This window comes from Somniosus microcephalus, chromosome 10, assembly GCF_052327205.1.
Source record: "Somniosus microcephalus isolate GS21.2 chromosome 10, FLI_Smic_1.0, whole genome shotgun sequence".
NCBI classification, from domain to species: domain Eukaryota; kingdom Metazoa; phylum Chordata; class Chondrichthyes; order Squaliformes; family Somniosidae; genus Somniosus; species Somniosus microcephalus.
The window spans coordinates 205,204,449-205,223,137 of NC_140996.1; the positions used below are offsets into that span (position 1 = coordinate 205,204,449).

The 18,689-nt window shown below is 46.3% G+C and overlaps 1 protein-coding gene across 10 annotated transcripts in view; it reads left to right on the forward strand.

Annotated features, from left to right (window-relative positions):
- LOC147112032 (CRACD-like protein) overlaps nt 1-18,689 on the forward strand; it is a 290,622-nt gene that overhangs the window by 208,503 nt on the left and 63,430 nt on the right. For all 10 annotated transcript variants that reach the window (XM_085999501.1, XM_085999499.1, XM_085999500.1 and 7 more), the window contains 2 exons: nt 2,695-2,946; nt 7,492-9,154. In XM_085999501.1, the coding sequence (XP_085855627.1) occupies nt 2,695-2,946; nt 7,492-9,154 (1,915 nt within the window). The remainder of the gene's footprint in view (nt 1-2,694; nt 2,947-7,491; nt 9,155-18,689) is intronic.

Genomic DNA, 18,689 nt, shown 5'->3' on the forward strand with positions numbered 1-18,689 from the left:
GTATTCATTCATGGAGCTCCCACCCTAACTCCAGTGATATATTCAGTCTCTGGACTTGGAAGTGAATCAGCTCGTAAACTGTGAGTTAGTAGTGCTCCCTGCCTGGCAATTTGACCTAGGCAGTCAAGGAATCTCTGAGTGGATGATATGTAGTTACCTGAATGTCTTTGGTTGCAATTTACTAACTTAAGTGACATATGTAAAATGACGGACAGGGAAAGAGCCTCTGGCCCATGCAGCCAGTCCCACACAACTGGCACCTTCCTGTGCAAGCGCAGGAGATGTAACACCTGCCCCTATACCTCCCCCCCCCCCCCCCCCCCTTCCCACTGTCCAGGGCCCCAAACACCCCTTCCAGGTGAAACAGCAATTTACTTGTACTTCTTGCAATCTAGTATACTGTATTCACTGCTCACGATGCGGTCTCCTCTACATTGGGGAGCCCAAACGCAGATTGGGTGACCGCTTTGCGGAACACCTCTGTTCAGTCCGTAAGGGTGACCCCGAGCTTCTGGTCGCCTGTCATTTTAATTCACCGCTCCATTCTCACTCGGACCTCGGCCTCTTGCATTGTTCCACGGAAGCTCAACATAAACTCGAGGAACAGCACCTCATCTTCCGATTAGGCACTTTGCAGCCTTCCGGACTCGATATCGAGTTCAACAATTTCAGATCATAACCTCGGGCCCCTATTACATTTTTACTTATATTTTTTTTCCACCCCTTTGTTTTGGGTTTTCCCTCCCCACCCCCCCCCTTTCCTTTCTCTCTCCCACATGGCAGCTGACTCTCTGCCAGTACACTTCACACCTAATCTGAGCCGTCTTTTGTCTCCACTGTCCTATTACCATCTCGTCTGGTTTTGAATACCTCTTAATGTCTCTTCACTTCTTTTGTTCGATCGCAGCCCTGCCTTCGATCTATTTCATTTCCTTTCCAGTCTTGAAAAAGGGTTTCGACCCGAAACGTCGACTCTGGTTTCTCTCCACGGATGTTGCCTGGCCTGCTGAGTTTTTCCAGCATTTTCTGTTGTTATTCCACACAACTGAATGCCTTGTCCAGCACAATATATACACTCTCCACTGCCCCTGGAAGCCAAGCAATCTCCCGGGAGAGGCAAAACAACAGATTAAAATCCAGGTCAATCAGAGGAGAGAAAACGTTGATGGCGGAAGCAGAATAAATCGAGTGTGTACGGTCAGTCTACGGCTGTGCTTATACGGTAGTTACCAGCCGTAGGCTAGCAGACATAAAATCGATTCCAGCCTGGCCAAACCACTTAAATTATTGAAATAAGCTTTGCATGAGTTCGTAGTGACCAGACAGTCCAAGGGACCACCATATAATCCAGGTTTGGCAGCAGGTTACACTTATCACGGTGACAAAACTCAGATGAGGACCCGACCCAAGATTTATACTGTTGCAATGACAAAAAAGTGGCTGTCTAAGAGTATTTTAATGACCATAAGATCAGAAGTGGCGTGAATCGGGAGTACTACCCTCCATGCCTGATATGCCAATCTGTGCTTTTTTTCGAACGAGCTCCTTTCCACCAATGCACCTTCTCTAAATTTAACCTAATACGTCAACAATAGGGATAATTTAACTTGTGACCCAAGTTAAAATCGGCCGTTACTGTAATAAACCTGTTAACTTTGTTACATTACCTTTACAGTCAATTGCAGTCACTATCTTGAATCAATCAATCCATCAAAATTCTCAGTTCAGGTTAGGTCATTGGTATAGTTTGGTAAAATAAATTACATGGTTAGGTTAAACAAAGTGATTTAAGTAATAATTTAGAATTAGCACTTATTACTCAGTTTCAGTATATTTGCATCTTTATTTTAATAAAATGAATCTTACATAATATAAATATTTTAAAAGTATAACAAAGAATTTCATTTATGAAAGATAGATTTGCATTTATATAGCGCCTTTCATGACCACCGGATGTCCCAAAGCACTTTACAGCCAATGAGGTACTTTTGAGTGTAGTCACTGTTGTTAATGTAGGAAAAATATGGAAGAAAAATAAATATACATGATAAAAGAGGTGAAAGTATTTTATTTAAGTATGAGTGTGTTTTATTGTAGGCAGCCATTGTATGCATTTTGCACACAGCAAAATCCCATAAACAACAATTAAAGGACTAGCCAGTTAATCTGTTTTGATAGTATTGGCTGAGGGAGGAATATTGACCTGGAGAACTCCATGCTCTTTGAATTGTGCATGGAATCTGTAATATCTGCCTGAACATCTGGACGGGTAGCTGGGGCCTTGGTTTAACATTTCATCACATTTTCTACACTACATTTCTTACACAACAGCAGTAACTTCACTTCAACAGGACTTCTTTGGCTGTAAAGCACCTTGGGACATCCTGAGGCCATGAAAGGTGCTATATAAATGCAAGTTCTTTATTTTCTTTCTTTCTAAAAGACAATACAGCACTCCTGCAGTTCTGCACTGGAGTGCCGGGCTAGATTGTGTGCTCGTGTTAGAATTGAAATATTTTTTTCTGGTTTGCTAAAATCAAAATCTGCACTCTGTCACCAATATAGCTCAGAAATGCTAGTGGCTGCTGCATTGGTTGAAACATTCATAGCTACAGTGAAATTGTGCCTATGGTATCATGCATTTAGTAGTTTATGTTCAACGTAAAGTTTATGTGTAGACTTACTATTTTACAGATTTCTCCAGGATCTTCCTCCAGGCCCAACAGTCCCCTCTCTGCAATCATTCAGACAAGGCCAACCTCGAGATCTCGGAGTCCCACTTCACCACTGGTTCAGATTTCTTCTTCTGACAGCTCTATTTCACCTCCTATTGATTTTAACACTCCACCTACGTTCTCCATCTGCTTAGATAGTTCAGCAGCGAGGCACAAACTCTCAGTGAAACCGCAGAACCAACGCTCTTCCACTAAAGGAAGAAAACCTTCAGTAAGTATTGTGCATTTTATACAGGAAATAGACTTTCCCCCCCCGACCTTTTTTCTCTTCTCTCCTGAAGACGGTGACTCTTTCTGGGGTTCGGTTGCAGGGTTGCACACAGGCTTCCGATAACTTGCTCAAGAGTGTCAATTGGGAGTGAGTGCCGTCGGGGTATTTGCTGCGCGCGGGGGGTACCCCAGCCAAGCCCAATCTGTCTCTCATCCAGCTTCCAGCTGGAACCACTTCATAGTGATTTAGAAAGCTGGCTTTTCACTTCCTTAACCCAGGGCCATGGAGGCCAATTGTATCCAGCAGTCTCCTACTGTATCTCATTCTTTTCCAGAACCTCAAAACTGTGAAACTGCTCGACGACCTCAATCTTTCCTTCCTTCTACAATCTTCAGGCTCTTGAGAAAAATCAAGCTTAGTATCACAGGAAAGGTAGCATAGTGGTTATGTTACTGGACTAGTAATCCTAGAGGTCTGGACTAATGATCTGGAGATATGAGTTCAAGTCCTACCACAGCAGCTGTGGCATTTAACTTCAGTTAATTAAAAAAAATCTGGAATAAAAAGTGACCATGAAATTACTGTAATAACCTATCTTGTTCGCTAATGTCCTTTAGGGAAGCAATTCTATCTGCCCTTACATGGTATGGTTTATGCACTTTCAGAAACTGCACAACCTTCTCCAGGCTGATTGGCCTACTCCTGCTCCTATCTTCTATGTTTCTAGTGCAAAGCTCCAGTTTTTCAAGCCCTATAACCTATCATCCCAGTGAATCTTCACGGTACCTTTTCCATGTAATACCCTTCCTATAATAGGACACCCAGAACGCCAGTTGATATTCCAAATGTGGCCTAACTAATTTCCTGTACAAATTCAATGCCCCTAAGTAGAAAACCCAGAGTCCTATCTGCTTTTTACACGAGGACTGAATTCCCTCACCATTTCCAGGATTTTAGCGGTGCTGGAATGGAGTTGGCAATTGTTCCGGAGAGGAGGGGACGTTTTTAAGTGACTTCTCTTGGGTTTCCTCACGATCCTGGAGCCATATCACATTCTACCTGTCCAATCGCCACTGGCCTCATTGGCTGCCTGTTAGCCAGTGACATTGTGGATAGAAGCTTCCTGGCTTTACACCACTAGTGCACTTGGGAGAAGTTACACCCGTTTTAAACTGTAAGATAGAAATGAGCAGTTCCTGAAAAAGACGAGGCTGGAAATCTCTGCTTGAAGATTTCTGAATGGAGGAAAAAAAGTATTATTTTTTAGCATTCTGCCTACAAACATCTGCACTTGCTTCTGACTGGATCTCAAAGGGTCGGAGCGTCTGCAGATTTTTGGACCCCCCCCCCCCCCCCCCCCCCCCCGCAATCCTAACCAGTGTCAGGGGTACTTGGGAGGAGGTATGGCATTCCAAATGGGCACTAATCTTCTGCTTAGAAACATAGAAGATAGGAGCAGGAGTAGGCCATTTGGCCCCTCGAGCCTGCTCTGCCATTTAATGAGATCATGGCTGATCATCCAAATTCAGACCCGGTCCCTGCTTTCTCCCCATATCCCTTGATCCCTTTAGCCTTAAGAAATATATCTAACTCCTTCTTGAATATATTTAATGAATTGGCCTCAACTGCCTTCTGTGGTAGTGAATTCCACAGGTTCACCACTCTCTGGGTGAAGAAATTCCTCCTCATCTCTGTCCTAAATGGCTTTCCCCTTATCCTTAGACTGTGACCCCTGGTTCTGGACTCCCCCGCCATCGGGAACATCCTTCCTGCATCTAGTCTGTCTAGTCCTGTTAGAATTTTATAAGTTTCAATGAGATCCCCTCTCATTCTTCTAAACTCCAGCGAATATAAGCCCAATTGACCCAATCTCTCCTCATACGTCATTCCTGCCATCCCAGGTGTCAGTCTGGTGAATCTTCGCTGCACTCCCTCCATGGCAAGAACACCCTTCCTCAGATAAGGCAACCAAAACTGCACACAATACTCAAGGTGTGGTCTCACCAAGGCCCTGTGTAACTGCAGCAAGACATCCTTGCTCCTGTACTCGAATCCTCTCGCTATGAAGGCCAACATACCATTTACCACCTTAACCGCCTGCTGCACCTGCATGCTTACCTTCAGCAACTGGTGCACAAGGACACCCAGGTCTCGTTGCACTTCCCCTTCTCCCGATCTATTGCCGTTCAGATAATAATCTGCCTTCCTGTTTTTGCCACCAAAGTGGATAACCTTGCATTTATCCACATTATACTGCATCTGCCCAATCACCCAACCTGTTCAAATCATACTGGAGTTTCTCTGCATCCTCCTCACAGCACACACGCCCACCCAGCTTTGTGTCTTCTGCAAACTTGGAGATATTACATCTAGTTCCCTCGTCTAGATCATTAATATATATTGTGAATAGCTGGGGTCCTAGGACCGATCCCTACGGTACCCCACTAGCCACTGCCTGCCACTCGGAAAAAGACCCGTTTATTCTAGATGTCGTCTAAGGGTCAGGATTGCTGGAAGTGGTTGGCTCCTCATGCAGCACAGAAGAGTCATGGGACCAAAGTGGCCTTTGTCCCATGGCAGCTGGCTCCTGGCACGGAGCCTCTGTTGGCTGCATCTCTGAATGATACTTCTGGGTAGCCTGGTCTTGCCTCCCATGTCACACTGGCATGGCGCTCCGAGGGGGAACGGCTGGAGACCTGACTTATTGTGGCACTGCTCTGCAGTCCTGAGGGTGAGGGAGTTGGCATTCAGTGCCACCTCCTTCCAGGTGGTGTGAGTGATATTTCTAAGTGACTTGGCGACACCCACACTCGGGAGTCTGTTCGTCCTGCTTTCAATGCTCACCAGCAAGGCTTGGAGGTCTGAAGGAGTGAAGTTGTGCATTCTTCTTCTTACATGGTGCCATGCCCTGCTATCATCTGGGCACAAGTGGCACATGACTATTTATAATTCTGTCCAAGTGTATTTAAAAAATCGGTAAGACGTGCAGTGAAATAATTTTAGAGAGAACTGAAGGAGGCAAGCAATCTTCCTGCCATACCTTCTTGTCCCCCAGTATTTCTGCTGAATAGTGCAGGCTGAACGGTGCATTTAGAAGGCTGCGCAGATCTTCCCTGCTGGTTCAGCTTCTTGTACTCATTTTACACTGGTTATATACCAATACTTGCACCAATAGATATGAAAATGATCACTCAGGAAACTTCTGTGTATCTTCCTCTAGAGGCCAGTGCTGGATGTAACAGTTTTTATTATAAATGTGGCTCTTCAATTTTCAGCCTACGTTATTTTTTAAAACTTTTTTTTCACCAGTAGTGACTCTTCCACATCCAATTCTGACAGTCCTATTTTTACCTTCTACTGTAAAAGCTTGTTATGCATCACTACGATTCATTCTAAATTACAAGGTGACCTCTTTAGTCTCAATGATCCCATCACTTCTTTGACTATTCTTTTCTTTTGCTTTACGCGTTTATTCTTAGCCCTGCACTATGGGCTTTGACCATTTCCCTTGGTATCTCCGTTAAAAATGCACATCTCGATCCTATTTTACCCTTTTCACGTTGCTGATTCTCAAAAACGTAAGCAAAATAAAAAGACAGCTGTTGTTCTTTTATAGAAACGTAGAAAAATAGGAGCAGGAGTAGGCCCTTCGAGCCTGCTCTGCCATTCAATATGATCATGGCTGATCCTCTATCTCAATACAGTACCATATTCCCCCTCTCTCCCCATACCGCTTGATGCCTTTTGTGTCTAGAAATCTATCTCCTTCTTAAATATATTCAGTGACTTGGCCTCCACAGCCTTCTGTGGTACAGAATTCCACAGGTTCACCACCCTCTGAGTGAAGAAATTTCTCCTCATCTCAGTCCTAAGTGTCCTACCCCGTATCCTGAGACTGTGAACCTTTGTTCTCGACCCCCCAGCCAGGGGAAACCTCCACCCTGCATCCAGTCTATCTAGCCCTGTCAGAATTTTATATGTTTCAATGAGATCCCCTCTCATTTTTCTAAACTCTAGTGAATACAGGCCTAGTCGACCCAATCTCTCCTCATACGACAGTCCTGCCATCCCAGGAATCAGTCTGGTGAACCTTCGCTGCACTCCCTCTATAGCAAGTATATCCTTTCTTAGGTAAGGAGACCAAAACTGCACACAGTACTCCAGGTGTGGTCTCACCAAGGCCCTGTATAACTGTAGTAAGACATCCTTGCCCTTGTACTCAAATCCCCTTGCAATGAAGGCCAACATACCATTTGCCTTCCTAACTGCTTGCTGCACCTGCATGTTTGCTTTCAGTGACTGGTGTACAAGGACACCCAGGTCCCTCTGTACATCAACATTTCCCAATCTATCACCATTTAAATAATACTCTGCCTTTCTGTTTTTCCTACTGAAGTGGATAACTTCACATTTATCCACGTTATACTGCATCTGCCATGTATTTGCCCACTCACTCAACTTGTCTAATGGTATGCCTAATAGTTGATTTAGAATAAGGTGTTGAAGTGAATGATCACGGACAACTCTTGCTCACTGTCTTTGCAGAGATTACTTTCTGATGGACCGAGTGAGTTAATATACAACGTGCCTGAGCTAAAGGAGGAAAATGAACAAGAAATCATTGAGAACGATGCTGAAAATGCCAATTCTGAAATAAATTTGAAACCAAGAACGGAAAGTCCATTAATGATTCTCACTCGAGGACAATCTCTGATTGCGCCTACGATAGTTGTGCCAAGTGGCACAGAAGCTGTTGATACTTCAGGACGAAGATCTGGTGAGTTTACCCGTGTAGATGTCACTGGTCAGCAAGATAGTGCTGCCTCGCATAGTATTTTGGATGTCAGCGATCATCTAAAAACATGCTCTGTACCTGCTGTTCTAGCAGAAACTGGAGAAGAAGTCACTGTGATGGAGTTTGATGTACTGGAAGTGACTGCTACACAAATCCCTCTGTTACCAGGCACTGAGCTGACAGGATCTACAGTTGTACTGTCAGAAGATTCAACTCCACTTCATTTTATAGATCCATTAAAGCAAAAGGAAGAAATAAATTTTTGGGAAGCTGAAGTGAAGTCCACAGCATGCGACACGATTGCTGTTTCAGTCAATACATCCTCGGCTAAAGAGACTGTATATCAAACAAGGGCTGTGATTCAGACAGACGTATTGTCGCTAGACTCTGGGAAACCATCTGCAAGTGCCCTTGTAGAGACAGAAATCAGCGAAGGAGAGTTTGTGCAAGAAACTCCAGATACATGCTGTAAACAAACAAAAATGGCAGCAACATCAAAAGAGCCTTTTGTTTTAGAAGCTTGTTCAATCAAGCCAGCAGCGAGAGAACTTTCAAATCATGAAGACGTGTCTGATAAAGTGCCTGAAAAATTCAGCAGTATTGCAGTGACTCATATACCTGAGGTGTATTCCCAACCTGCAGAAACTTCTAAAGCATCTAAGGAACTGCCTGTTTCTGAAACTGTTAATAGCAGTCTGGAAAATACGGAAATAACAGTATTTAAGGAAGCCAACATTAAAACATCAGAAGACAAAACAATAAGCCAACAGAGTTCATTTAAGAAAAATAATCAGGGCTCCTTCAAATTCTCAATTTCCTCAGCATGGAATAGGTCTAAAAGAGGGAGCGCAAAATGGAATGAAGGTGATCTGCCAGCAGATCCAGACAGTCCATATAAAACGTTCCCTCAGATGCCTGGAAAAGAGAAGAAAGAAAAAGATGAAGAAGTGTCCCTTTCTGAACCATCTGTGACTAAAATTGATGCACATAAACCAGAAAAGACAGAGGAATCACAAGAAAAAGATGAAGATGGGAGAGGACTATTTGGTGTTAAACTCCGCAGCACTTCCCATTGTTTAAGGTACAAGGAGAGTTCTCACTCCGAATACAAACAGACAGTAAAACGTCACAGTGCTGAGGCCACTTTGGACTCCGATGGGTCTGCTAAGGCTGAAAAGACAGAAGTCAAAAAGCCGCCTGAAGTATCCCTTAGCAACACATTAAAGGATGATGGAAAACTGAAAACTAAATCTTCGGAAAGTCTTGCTGTGAAGCCACCCTTACCTAAAAAACCTGTCCTGCAGAGTGTGAACACTGCAACGATAGCCACAGACAAACAGAACAAGCAAGTCAAACCTACTCAGGAAAGACTGAAAGACACAGAGAAAAAATCAAGTGTCAGTAAAAACTCTGGTAAGAAATTTCAGTCTTGTTGGGCCTAATAGACTCATTAAATGAAAGTGGAGGCCATGATGCCTTTCTCTGCACTGAATTTAGACCTTTTCAGTGCTGATTTTCCACAGTCCCATCTTCCTGCTTTCTCCCCAAACTAATCCCAATTTTCTGCTCTTCTCTCTCTCTCCATTTCCTTTCATATTCTTCCAGTACATTTTTGAATGCTGTGATTGATTTAGCATTGATCACCACCTGTGGCAAAGCATTCTACATTCCGATAACTCCTGCATGGAAAAAAAATCTTCTAACCTTCTCCATCGTGTATCCAGTGCTTATTGTGAGATCGTGACCTTTGATTTACAGTCCAATGGAAATAATTTATGTTCCTGTTCCTTTTATCACTTTAAACACTTCTACCAAGTCCTCCTTCAATCTTCACAGTTTGAGAGAATACAGCCCCAGTTGATTTAGCCTTTCCTTGCAACTCGGATCTCTGATCCCTGTTATCATCCAGGTAGAAAGAAAGAGCTTGTGTTTATATAGTGCCTTTTCATGATGCCAGGACATCATGGTCAGTCCCCTCACCTCCCCTTTCAGCATTCCATAGGGACCGCTCCCTTCGAGACACCCTAGTCCACTCCTCTATCACCCCCAGCACCCCTTCCCCTTCGCCAGGCACCTTCTCGTGCAAGCGCAGGAGATGCAACACCTGCCCTTATACCTTCCCATTGTCCAGGGCCCCAAACACCCCTTCCAGGTGAAACAGCGATTTACTTGTACTTCTTGCAATCTAGTATACTGTATTCACTGCTCATGATGTGGCCTCCTCTACATTGGGGAGACCAAATGCAGATTGGGTGACCGCTTTGCGGAACACCTCCGTTCAGTCCGTAAGGGTGACCCCGAGCTTCCGGTCGCCTGTCACTTTAATTCACCGCCCCATTCCCACTCAGACCTCACTGTCCTTGGCCTCTTGCATTGTTCCACGGAAGCTCAGCGTAAGCTCGAGGAACAGCACCTCATCTTCCATTTAGGCACTTTACAGCCTTCCGGACTCAATATCGAGTTCAACAATTTCAGATCATAACCTCAGCCCCTTTCATATTTATATATTTTTTATCCACACTTTTGGTTTGTGCCTTTTCTTTTTTTTCTCTCCCACATGGCAGCTGTCTTTCATTCTGCCAGCGCATTTCACACTTCATCTAGAGCCATCCTTTGTTTCTTTACCTGTCCTATTACCATCTCGTCTCGCCTTGAATATCTCTTACTGTCTCTTCACCCCCCACAGACCTTCCCTTTTGTTCTTTCATCCCCTCCCCCATTTCCCAGCCCCCAACTTGCTTTTTAATCTGTTTCATTTCCTGCTTTTTCCTCAGTTCTGAAGAAGGGTTTCGACCTGAAACGTTAACTCTGTTTCTCTCTCCATGGATGTTGCCTGGCCTGCTGAGTTTTTCCAGCTTTTTCTGTTGTTATTTCATCATAGTCAATTAATTACTTTTGAAGTGTGATCATTGTTGCTTTGTGGGCAAACATGGCAGCCATTTTGGTAAATCTGTGTTGCACTTCCTTCAGGGTTATTATATCCCTCCTATTAGGAAGAGCCTAAAACTGCACGTAGTGTTCCAGATGACCATCATTTTGTAGAGTCATTATGATCTCTTTGCTTTTGTATTCAATCCCAAAATCCCATTTGCTTTCTTAATGGCTTTTTTTAACCTGTCCACCCACTATTAAGAATTTAAGAATTCTTAGAACACCTAGATGCTTTTGTTACTCCCGGCATTGGGAACTTTATGATTTAAGGTATACTTTCATTCTTAATTCTTATTCCCAAAATGTATTACCTCACATTTATTGTATTAAACTGCACCTGCCACTTATCTGCCCATTTATCTAGTCTATTTATGTCATCCTGTAGTCTTCTGCATTCTTCCTGCCAGTTTTCTACCCCTCCCAGTTTGGTATCATCATTTTACATGCACTCTTTTATGTCTAAGCCTGCATCATTTATAGATATGAAGAACAAAAGTGGTCACAACCCTAATCGTTCAACACACCATTAGTCATTATCTGCCAGTCTGAGAAATATTCATTTGGCACAACATTTGCTGTCTGCCTGTTACTCATCACTCTCTATCCACATAGCCACTTTCCCTTTTATGCCATAGACCTTAATTTTCTCAACCAATTTTGCATACGCCTCTTTAACAAGTGCCTTGTGTCAGTCCATATAAACTATCGCAACTCTTCTGTCCATACTGTTTGTTATTCTCTCAAAAAAATCTTTAAGGTTAATCAATAAAGATTTATCCATCACATATCCATGTGGGCATTCTCTGACCATTCCATGCCCTTCTAAATATTCAGTTCTTTTAACTCTAGTCGTGGTCTCTAGTAATTTTTGTACCACTGACTGGTCGATGATTGCCTGGTTTATCCCTTTCCCCCTCTTTGAACAGAGACATTACATTTGCCACCTTCCAATCCTTTGACATTGCTCCCATCGCTAATGAATTTTGAAAAATAATGGTTCGTCCCTCTGCTACTTTCTCACTAACCTCCTTCAGCATTCTGGAGTGCAGGCACTTATTCTGGTACCAGGCAGTTAGCAATTTTTAGCACCCCGAGGAGCCATTTATTTCTTCGTGCATATATTTATTAGTACCACTTCTACTTCCTCATCCAGATGCCTTGACAAATTCCCTTCACTCTTTGCTGCACAAGCTGGAGTAAAGTACTTAGTAAGCAAACCATGCTCATTTTGAACGGCCTCAGCCCCTTCCTAATTATTCTCTTTTTCCTAATGTATTTGTAAAAACATTGCTTTTCCCTTTACATTGGCGGCAAGCTTTTTTCATACTCCCTGTTACCTCTTTTTTTGTTTATATTTGTAGGTTCCAATACTTCTCACAACCTTGTTTTGTGTCACTAACTTTAGTTTTGCCGTATGTTTCTTTATTAGCTTAATCTGACTTTTCATCCAGAGAACCATAACTCACTGGGGTGAAATTCGTTACGAGTGGCAGCAAAAATCCCCAACCCAGTTTACACTCCACTTGATTATCTTTACCATTGAAATCACTGGAAAAGAAGATCGGACCGAGGGTTAAACTGACTGCCGATTCACTGTCGCCTATTTTGCGCTACCAGCCAAGACCAACCTCACCCCCCACTTTTTTTTTCTTTAGTAGAATATTCCTAGGATACGCTAATGTTTTCCTTGTTCCTAAAAATTCTTATGATTGAAATTGTCTGTTTTCAAAGTGGTATCATTTTTCAATAATTATCATTTTGTACTCTGCCTCATTATTACCTCAGTGAGGTCGAATATATTGAGAATATAATTTTATTCAGTCATTATGGCTCATTATTAGCACTGAATTTTTATTAAGAGAGTAAAGTGAGATTCAGCAATAAGGCTATTAGGGTTGGTTAATACCATAATGCTTGAACAAGTACCATTATCAGTCTTATTATTAAAAATTCATTTTGTACATAGCCTGAAACGGTCACTGATATGTGACAACCTTTATAAAGCGCTGGTTAGGCCACAACTGGAGTATTGCATTCAGTTCTGGTCACCACACTTTAGGAAGGATGTGAAGGCACTTGAGAGGATGCAGAGGAGATTTACTAGAATGGTTCCAGGGATGGGGGATCTTAGTTACAAGGACAGGTTGGAGAAGCTGGATTTGTTTTCATTAGAGCAAAGGAGGTTGAGGGGTGATTTGATAGAGGTATACAAGATTATGATGGGTTTGGATAGGCTAGACGGGGAAAGGCTGTTCCCACTAGTTGATGGTACAAGGACTAGGGGACACAGATTTAAGGTTTTGGGCCAGAGATACGGGGGGATGTGAGGTAAAACTTTTTTACGCAGCGAGTGGTGAGGACCTGGAATTCGCTGCCGACGGAAGTGGTGGAAGCGGACACTCAGGCCGCAATTTTTCCGGTCGATGCGGCTTGGGGCGGGACAGGTGCCTTCCGGGTTCCACTCCCGCCCCCAACGACATCCGACGCACAGACACTATTTTGCGTCAGTTGGTCTTGTTAAGCCCGCCCTGCGGGCTTGCCAGCCAATTAAGAGGAAGCCAGTGTCAGATGACATCAGTTGATGACACGTCATCTGCCGGTTTTCTTAAAGGGGCCACGCACAAGTTTTTTTGACAGATGATTTTTCAGTGTTTGACAGCATTGAGGTGCTGCAAACACTGACAATCACTGTACAAAGGTAAGCCCTTGTACCCAGGCTCTCCAGTGACTCCTTCCTTAGGCTGGAACAGATGGCAGCTGCAGGTGAGGTTACAGAAGCGATCTGTCACTGGTGAGAGAAGTTCTCACAATGAGGTGGGACTACACAAACAATTCAAAACTTGTTACCTACAGAAAAGTCTAAATATATTAATGATTTTCCCAACATTTCCTTACCGCTTAAACTCACCAGTGTACCATTGGATCCTTCACACCACTTCTGCAGCTGTCATCAATGCAGAAGCATTACAGTAGACCCACACCACACCACACTTACCTGGCGTGGTGTCCGGACATCGGGAAGCCCGCAGTACACCTGTCAAAATTGTAAAAAGCCTCTTAACTGCCTGTTAACAACCAGTTAAGTGCCTATAATCCTCCTCCTGCCGCTAGGTGTCGGGTCCATGCGCAAATTGGGGACCTGACACCTGGGAAGATTGTTTGGAGGCAGGTTGACAGCGGGTTTCTGACCCACTGTCAATCTTTGCGATTTTGCCGGATGTCCCGCCTCCAAACCCACTCCCTGAGCGCTGGCAAAATTCCGGCCCAAGGGGAGACTGGATAGGCACTTGAGGGAAATAAACTTGCAGGGCTACGGGGATAGAGCGAGGGAATGAGACTGACTGGATCTCTCTGCAGAGAACTGGCACGGACTCGATGGGCCGAATGGCCTCCTTCTGTGCCATATGACTCTAGGGGGTGATTTTCCCACTCGAGGCGGTTTTCGATTTGGGTGGGTTTGAAACCTGCCCCCACTGATAGTTTTCAAAAAATTGTGATTTTCCCCTGATTGGCCACTTGATTTCAGAGGTGTGGGTCAGTTAGTGTTTTGGGACTGAAACTCGCCTCTGCTGACCTCACTTTTCCAGCCTGATTTTAGGGCTGCTTGCTGCCTTGGATCATTCCACTGGATTTCTGCCTATGCTGCACCACCTGCAACATATTCTGAGAAACCACTATGTCCAGTTCCAAGGCAAGGGCCTCCCCGAGGCTCTCGGATGAGGCGCAGCAAATGTTGTTTGAGGGGGTGACAGCTAGCAGGGAGGTGCTCTTCCACTCATCTGGGAGCAAGAGGCCCCCCAAAGAAACCAAGGCTGTGTGGGTACAGCTGGCAAGGGATATAACCTCCAGATCTGTGTGCAGATTGGGTCGATGTTTCTGTGTATTGATGAAATGCCATCCCTGTTGGAAAGCATTAAAATGGTTTGATGCCAAAATGTTGGCGTTATGGCATCTGTTCTTTCGCCGTAGGCAGCTCCACATTGCGGGCTCCGCTATACTTGCGTTGTCAGGTTGGTGGCCTGAGTGAAAGGAGGCCAGAGAGTCATGTCCATTGTCAATGATGTCTTAAGATGGAGCCAAGGACATGTGGCAACTTGGGCAACCTATGCAAATCTGGCCAGGATAAGTTCATCCCTTGCATCCCGGGCAGCCATGTGCTCGCGTGCTGCCTCTGCTGCCGGTCGATAGACCGGCACTCTGACCTACTCCTCCTCCTCCTCCAGATCCTCAGCCTCCTCATCCTCCTCCTCCTCATCCTCATCTGAGGAGGGCTGGAAATGAGCCACTTGCTCATCAGGAAGCTGCAAGTCACGACGCTGTGCGATATTGTGCAGTGCACAGCAGACCACGACCATCCTGGAGACCCTGTATGGTGTATACTGCAGGGCTCCACCTGATCGGTCAAGGCATCGTAAGCGCATCTTCAGCAACCCAATGGTTTGCTCGATGATGGACCTGGTTGAAGTGTGGCTGGAGTTGTAGCGCCCTTCAGCCTCGTTAGCTGGCCTCCTGATCGGCGTCATTAGCCATTTCTTCAGGGGGTAGCCTTTGTCACCAAGGAGCCATCCGTTAAGTTGATTAGGTGGATTGAAAAGCGGAGGAACACTAGAGTGCCGCAGGATGAAAGAGTCATGGCAACTACCACAGAACTTGGTGCAAACATGCAAGAATTCCTTCTTGTGGTTACACACCAGCTGTACATTGAGGGAGTGGAAGTCCTTTTGGTTGACAAAGATAGCTGGGTTGTGATGGGGTGCCCTAAGGGCCACATGTGTGCAGTCTATGACGCCCTGCACCATTGACATGCCTGCCATATTTGCAAAGCCAATCGAACGGGCGGTTATACTTGCTTGATCCCTTTGTGAACTGGATGTAATTGTGGGCCTTAGCGAAAAGGGCATTGGTAACCTGCGTGATGCAACTGTGGGCGGCCGACTGGGAGATGCCGCTGATGTCTGCTGATGATCCCTGGAAGGAGCCTGAGGCAAAGAAGTTGAGTGCGGTGGTGACTTTGACGGCCACTGGTAAGGGGTGACCACCCATTCCTCTGGGCACCAGGTCTTGCTGCAGCAGGCCGCAGATCTCTCGACAACCTCTCGCGAAAGTCTCAGCCTCCTTTGGCACTGCTGCTCACTTATGTTGAGGTAGCTCATCCTCTGTCTGTAAACCCTCTGTCGGGGGTATCTCCTGGGGTGAGGTGCCTCGATGCGCTGGCGCCTTCTGCCCTGTGCTGCATTAGGTGGCTGAGCAGGAGGTTGGGGCTCCTGCTGGTGTTGCTCCTGAGCTGCCTGAGCAGGAGGTTGGGGCTCCTGCTGCTGAGTTGCCTGATTCTGCTGCTGCTGTGGATGCTCCTCATCCTCATCTGAGGTCCATGGAGAAAGAAAACAAATGGTTCCCATGCTGCTTGCAGATGCCTCCGTTGGGGAAGCGCTCATTGCAAGCGGGGAGAGGATCTTCCAAGGAGGTCCCACAGTTGATAGATTCAAGCTGCAGCACCTCCGATTTTGGAAGGCCTTCTAAAACTACTCGGAGACCTTTTAAAGCAAAGTTCTGGCACCTGCAAGTAATCCTTGATGAAATAAACGATGTCTTGTTGGACCTGCAGCTGTGAGGAGACCACCCACTAGTCAACCCGCCAGGTTTACCTGGCATGGTTTAGGAGGGTCGTGGAACACGCCAAAATGCTCGAAAAATCACGAGGGCCTCTCAAAAGAGGCTTAGAGAAGCCCTTAACGAGCATTTAATGATGTTAACTAGCGCTATGGCCAGCTGGAGGCGGGACCATTTCCGGACCTCCAAAACCGGCACCGGCAAAATCCCGCGGAGGCAGGTTGGAGGCGGATTCTGAACCCGCCCTCATTGATTCTGATTTTTCCCATCTTTCCTGCCTCCAAACCCGCCTCCTCCGACGTCAGAAAATCACCCCCTATGCCTATGGACAGTTATAGCGGTACATGATTTTGAATTATGGTGTTTCCTGACTCGTCTTCACACAGGGATATGAGCAAAGGATCTGATGGGATGGATTCTTTATGCTCTCAGAAATCCTTTATTAATCCCTTGAGATAAATCACCTTTTGTGGATACAGATTAACAATAGGTAACTTTTGTGTTTTGGCAATATTTAGTCACGCAATGCTGACAATCTTGTGAGGACAGAGAGCAAATAATAATTGGATTTAGGTCCATTTATAATATTGCACTCTATGGCCAGTGTAGTTAGAATACCATTAACATTGTTCATAGAAATATTTGCAATATATTGTATTGATTTTCTTTCTATTATTTGAAGGATGTAGGTCATCTTGGCCTAGAAATTCATTGTAGCCACTTTTGGGGCGGTAAAGTCGGGCGGCCGCTAAAGTTTGCGCCCGCCGCCAAATCGAGGCCACTTCTCCGATATTCATTAGCTTTGCCGTAAGAGTTTGCTCAAGCGCTAAAACTGGCGCTAAGCCGGAGGTGCTGAGCGAGAGCGCCGAGGCCGGGCGCAGCGCAGGTGCGGCCATCTCGTGATTGACAGCAGACACCCCAGCAGACACCCTGGCGCCGGCCAGCTCTTAAGGGGGAAGGGTCGACTTGGTCCGCTGCCACGCCCTGGATATTGGAGCCCTCCAGCTAGGCCTGAACACTGCTGCTGGACCCAAATAGCGCCTGAAGCCATGCAGAAGGCCCGTGAACGAGCGCAGCGCTTCTCAGAGCGTGATCTGAGTGTGCTGGTTGGTGGTGTGGAGAAGAGGCGCCATATTTTGTACCCGGACAATGGCAGGAAGGCGCCGGTCCGCGCCTACCGGAGAGCCTGGAGGCATGTCGCCAGCAAGGTGTCAGCCAACAGCGAGGTCCCCAGGACCGGTGTCCAATGCCGCAAAAAGTTTAATGACCTCACTCGGATTGTCAGGGTGAGTACCCTTTCCAGTGACCTCCTCATCCTTGCATATGCACCTCACATTATGGGCAAAGGGACCTGAAAGCCCTAATGGCCAGCCCTCATCCAGCAGCTATGGGACAGGCATGAACATCAATTGCACATTCTGCACTTAACACACTGGCCAAGCTATTCCACCATGGGAGGCAGTGCACACAAGATCAGGGCGACACACTGGCCAGGCTATTCCACCATGGGAGGCAGTGCACACAAGATCAGGGCGACACACTGGCCAGGCTATTCCACCATAGGAGGCAGTGCACACAAGATCAGGGCGACACACTGGCCAGGCTATTCCACCATGGGAGGCACTGCACACAAGATCAGGGCGACACACTGTACTTAGAGGCCGTCCTTTCTCTTGGAGGCCAAGCTGGCCAATAATAGGAAGAGCTGGACTGCGACCGGGGGAGGCCGACCCCAGATCCAGCCACTCACCGAGCTGCAACATCGCGTGGAGCGCATCATGGGTGGCCGGGTGATTGGCCCCGTTGCATGTGGAGATGCCAACCCTGTTCTGGGCACCAATGGTAAGGACATCAACGTTTGTACCTCTCTCGTCCCACTTGCGCATCAGATCTACATCCTTTGCCACTGTCCGACCAATGGGCTGAATGCCACCACTCATGCATCCCTCGCTGACGCCCTCTCCTCACTCTAAAGCTACTCTTGTGCCTTCCTGCTTTCAGATGGTGAGGAGGAGGTCCCTGAACTTGCCAGTGACAGCCCCTCAGAAGAGGAGGAGGAGCAAGAGGAAGGCGGCCCATCAGGGGAACCCTCAGCCGTGGCAACCCATGCGAATGTAGGGGACACGTCTTCCCTGGAGGGGAGCGTGGCGGAAGTGTCGGAGGGGAGGGGAGCTCATGGGACCTGCGGCCTGCAGAAACGCGGGAGGGGGGTGCCAGCTTGGCGGCCTTCTCCCCAGAGGGGGGAAGGGTTGGAGGGGAGTCCAATTGCTGGGCTCAGCAACGCAGGAAGGGTCGGCCAGCTCGGCGGCCTTCTCCCCAGAGGGAGAGTCCGGCCTCCAGTCCGGAGATGGTCTTCGCCGAGGAGATGGAACGCCTCGAGGACTTGTCCGCGGACTCGGAGCGCTGG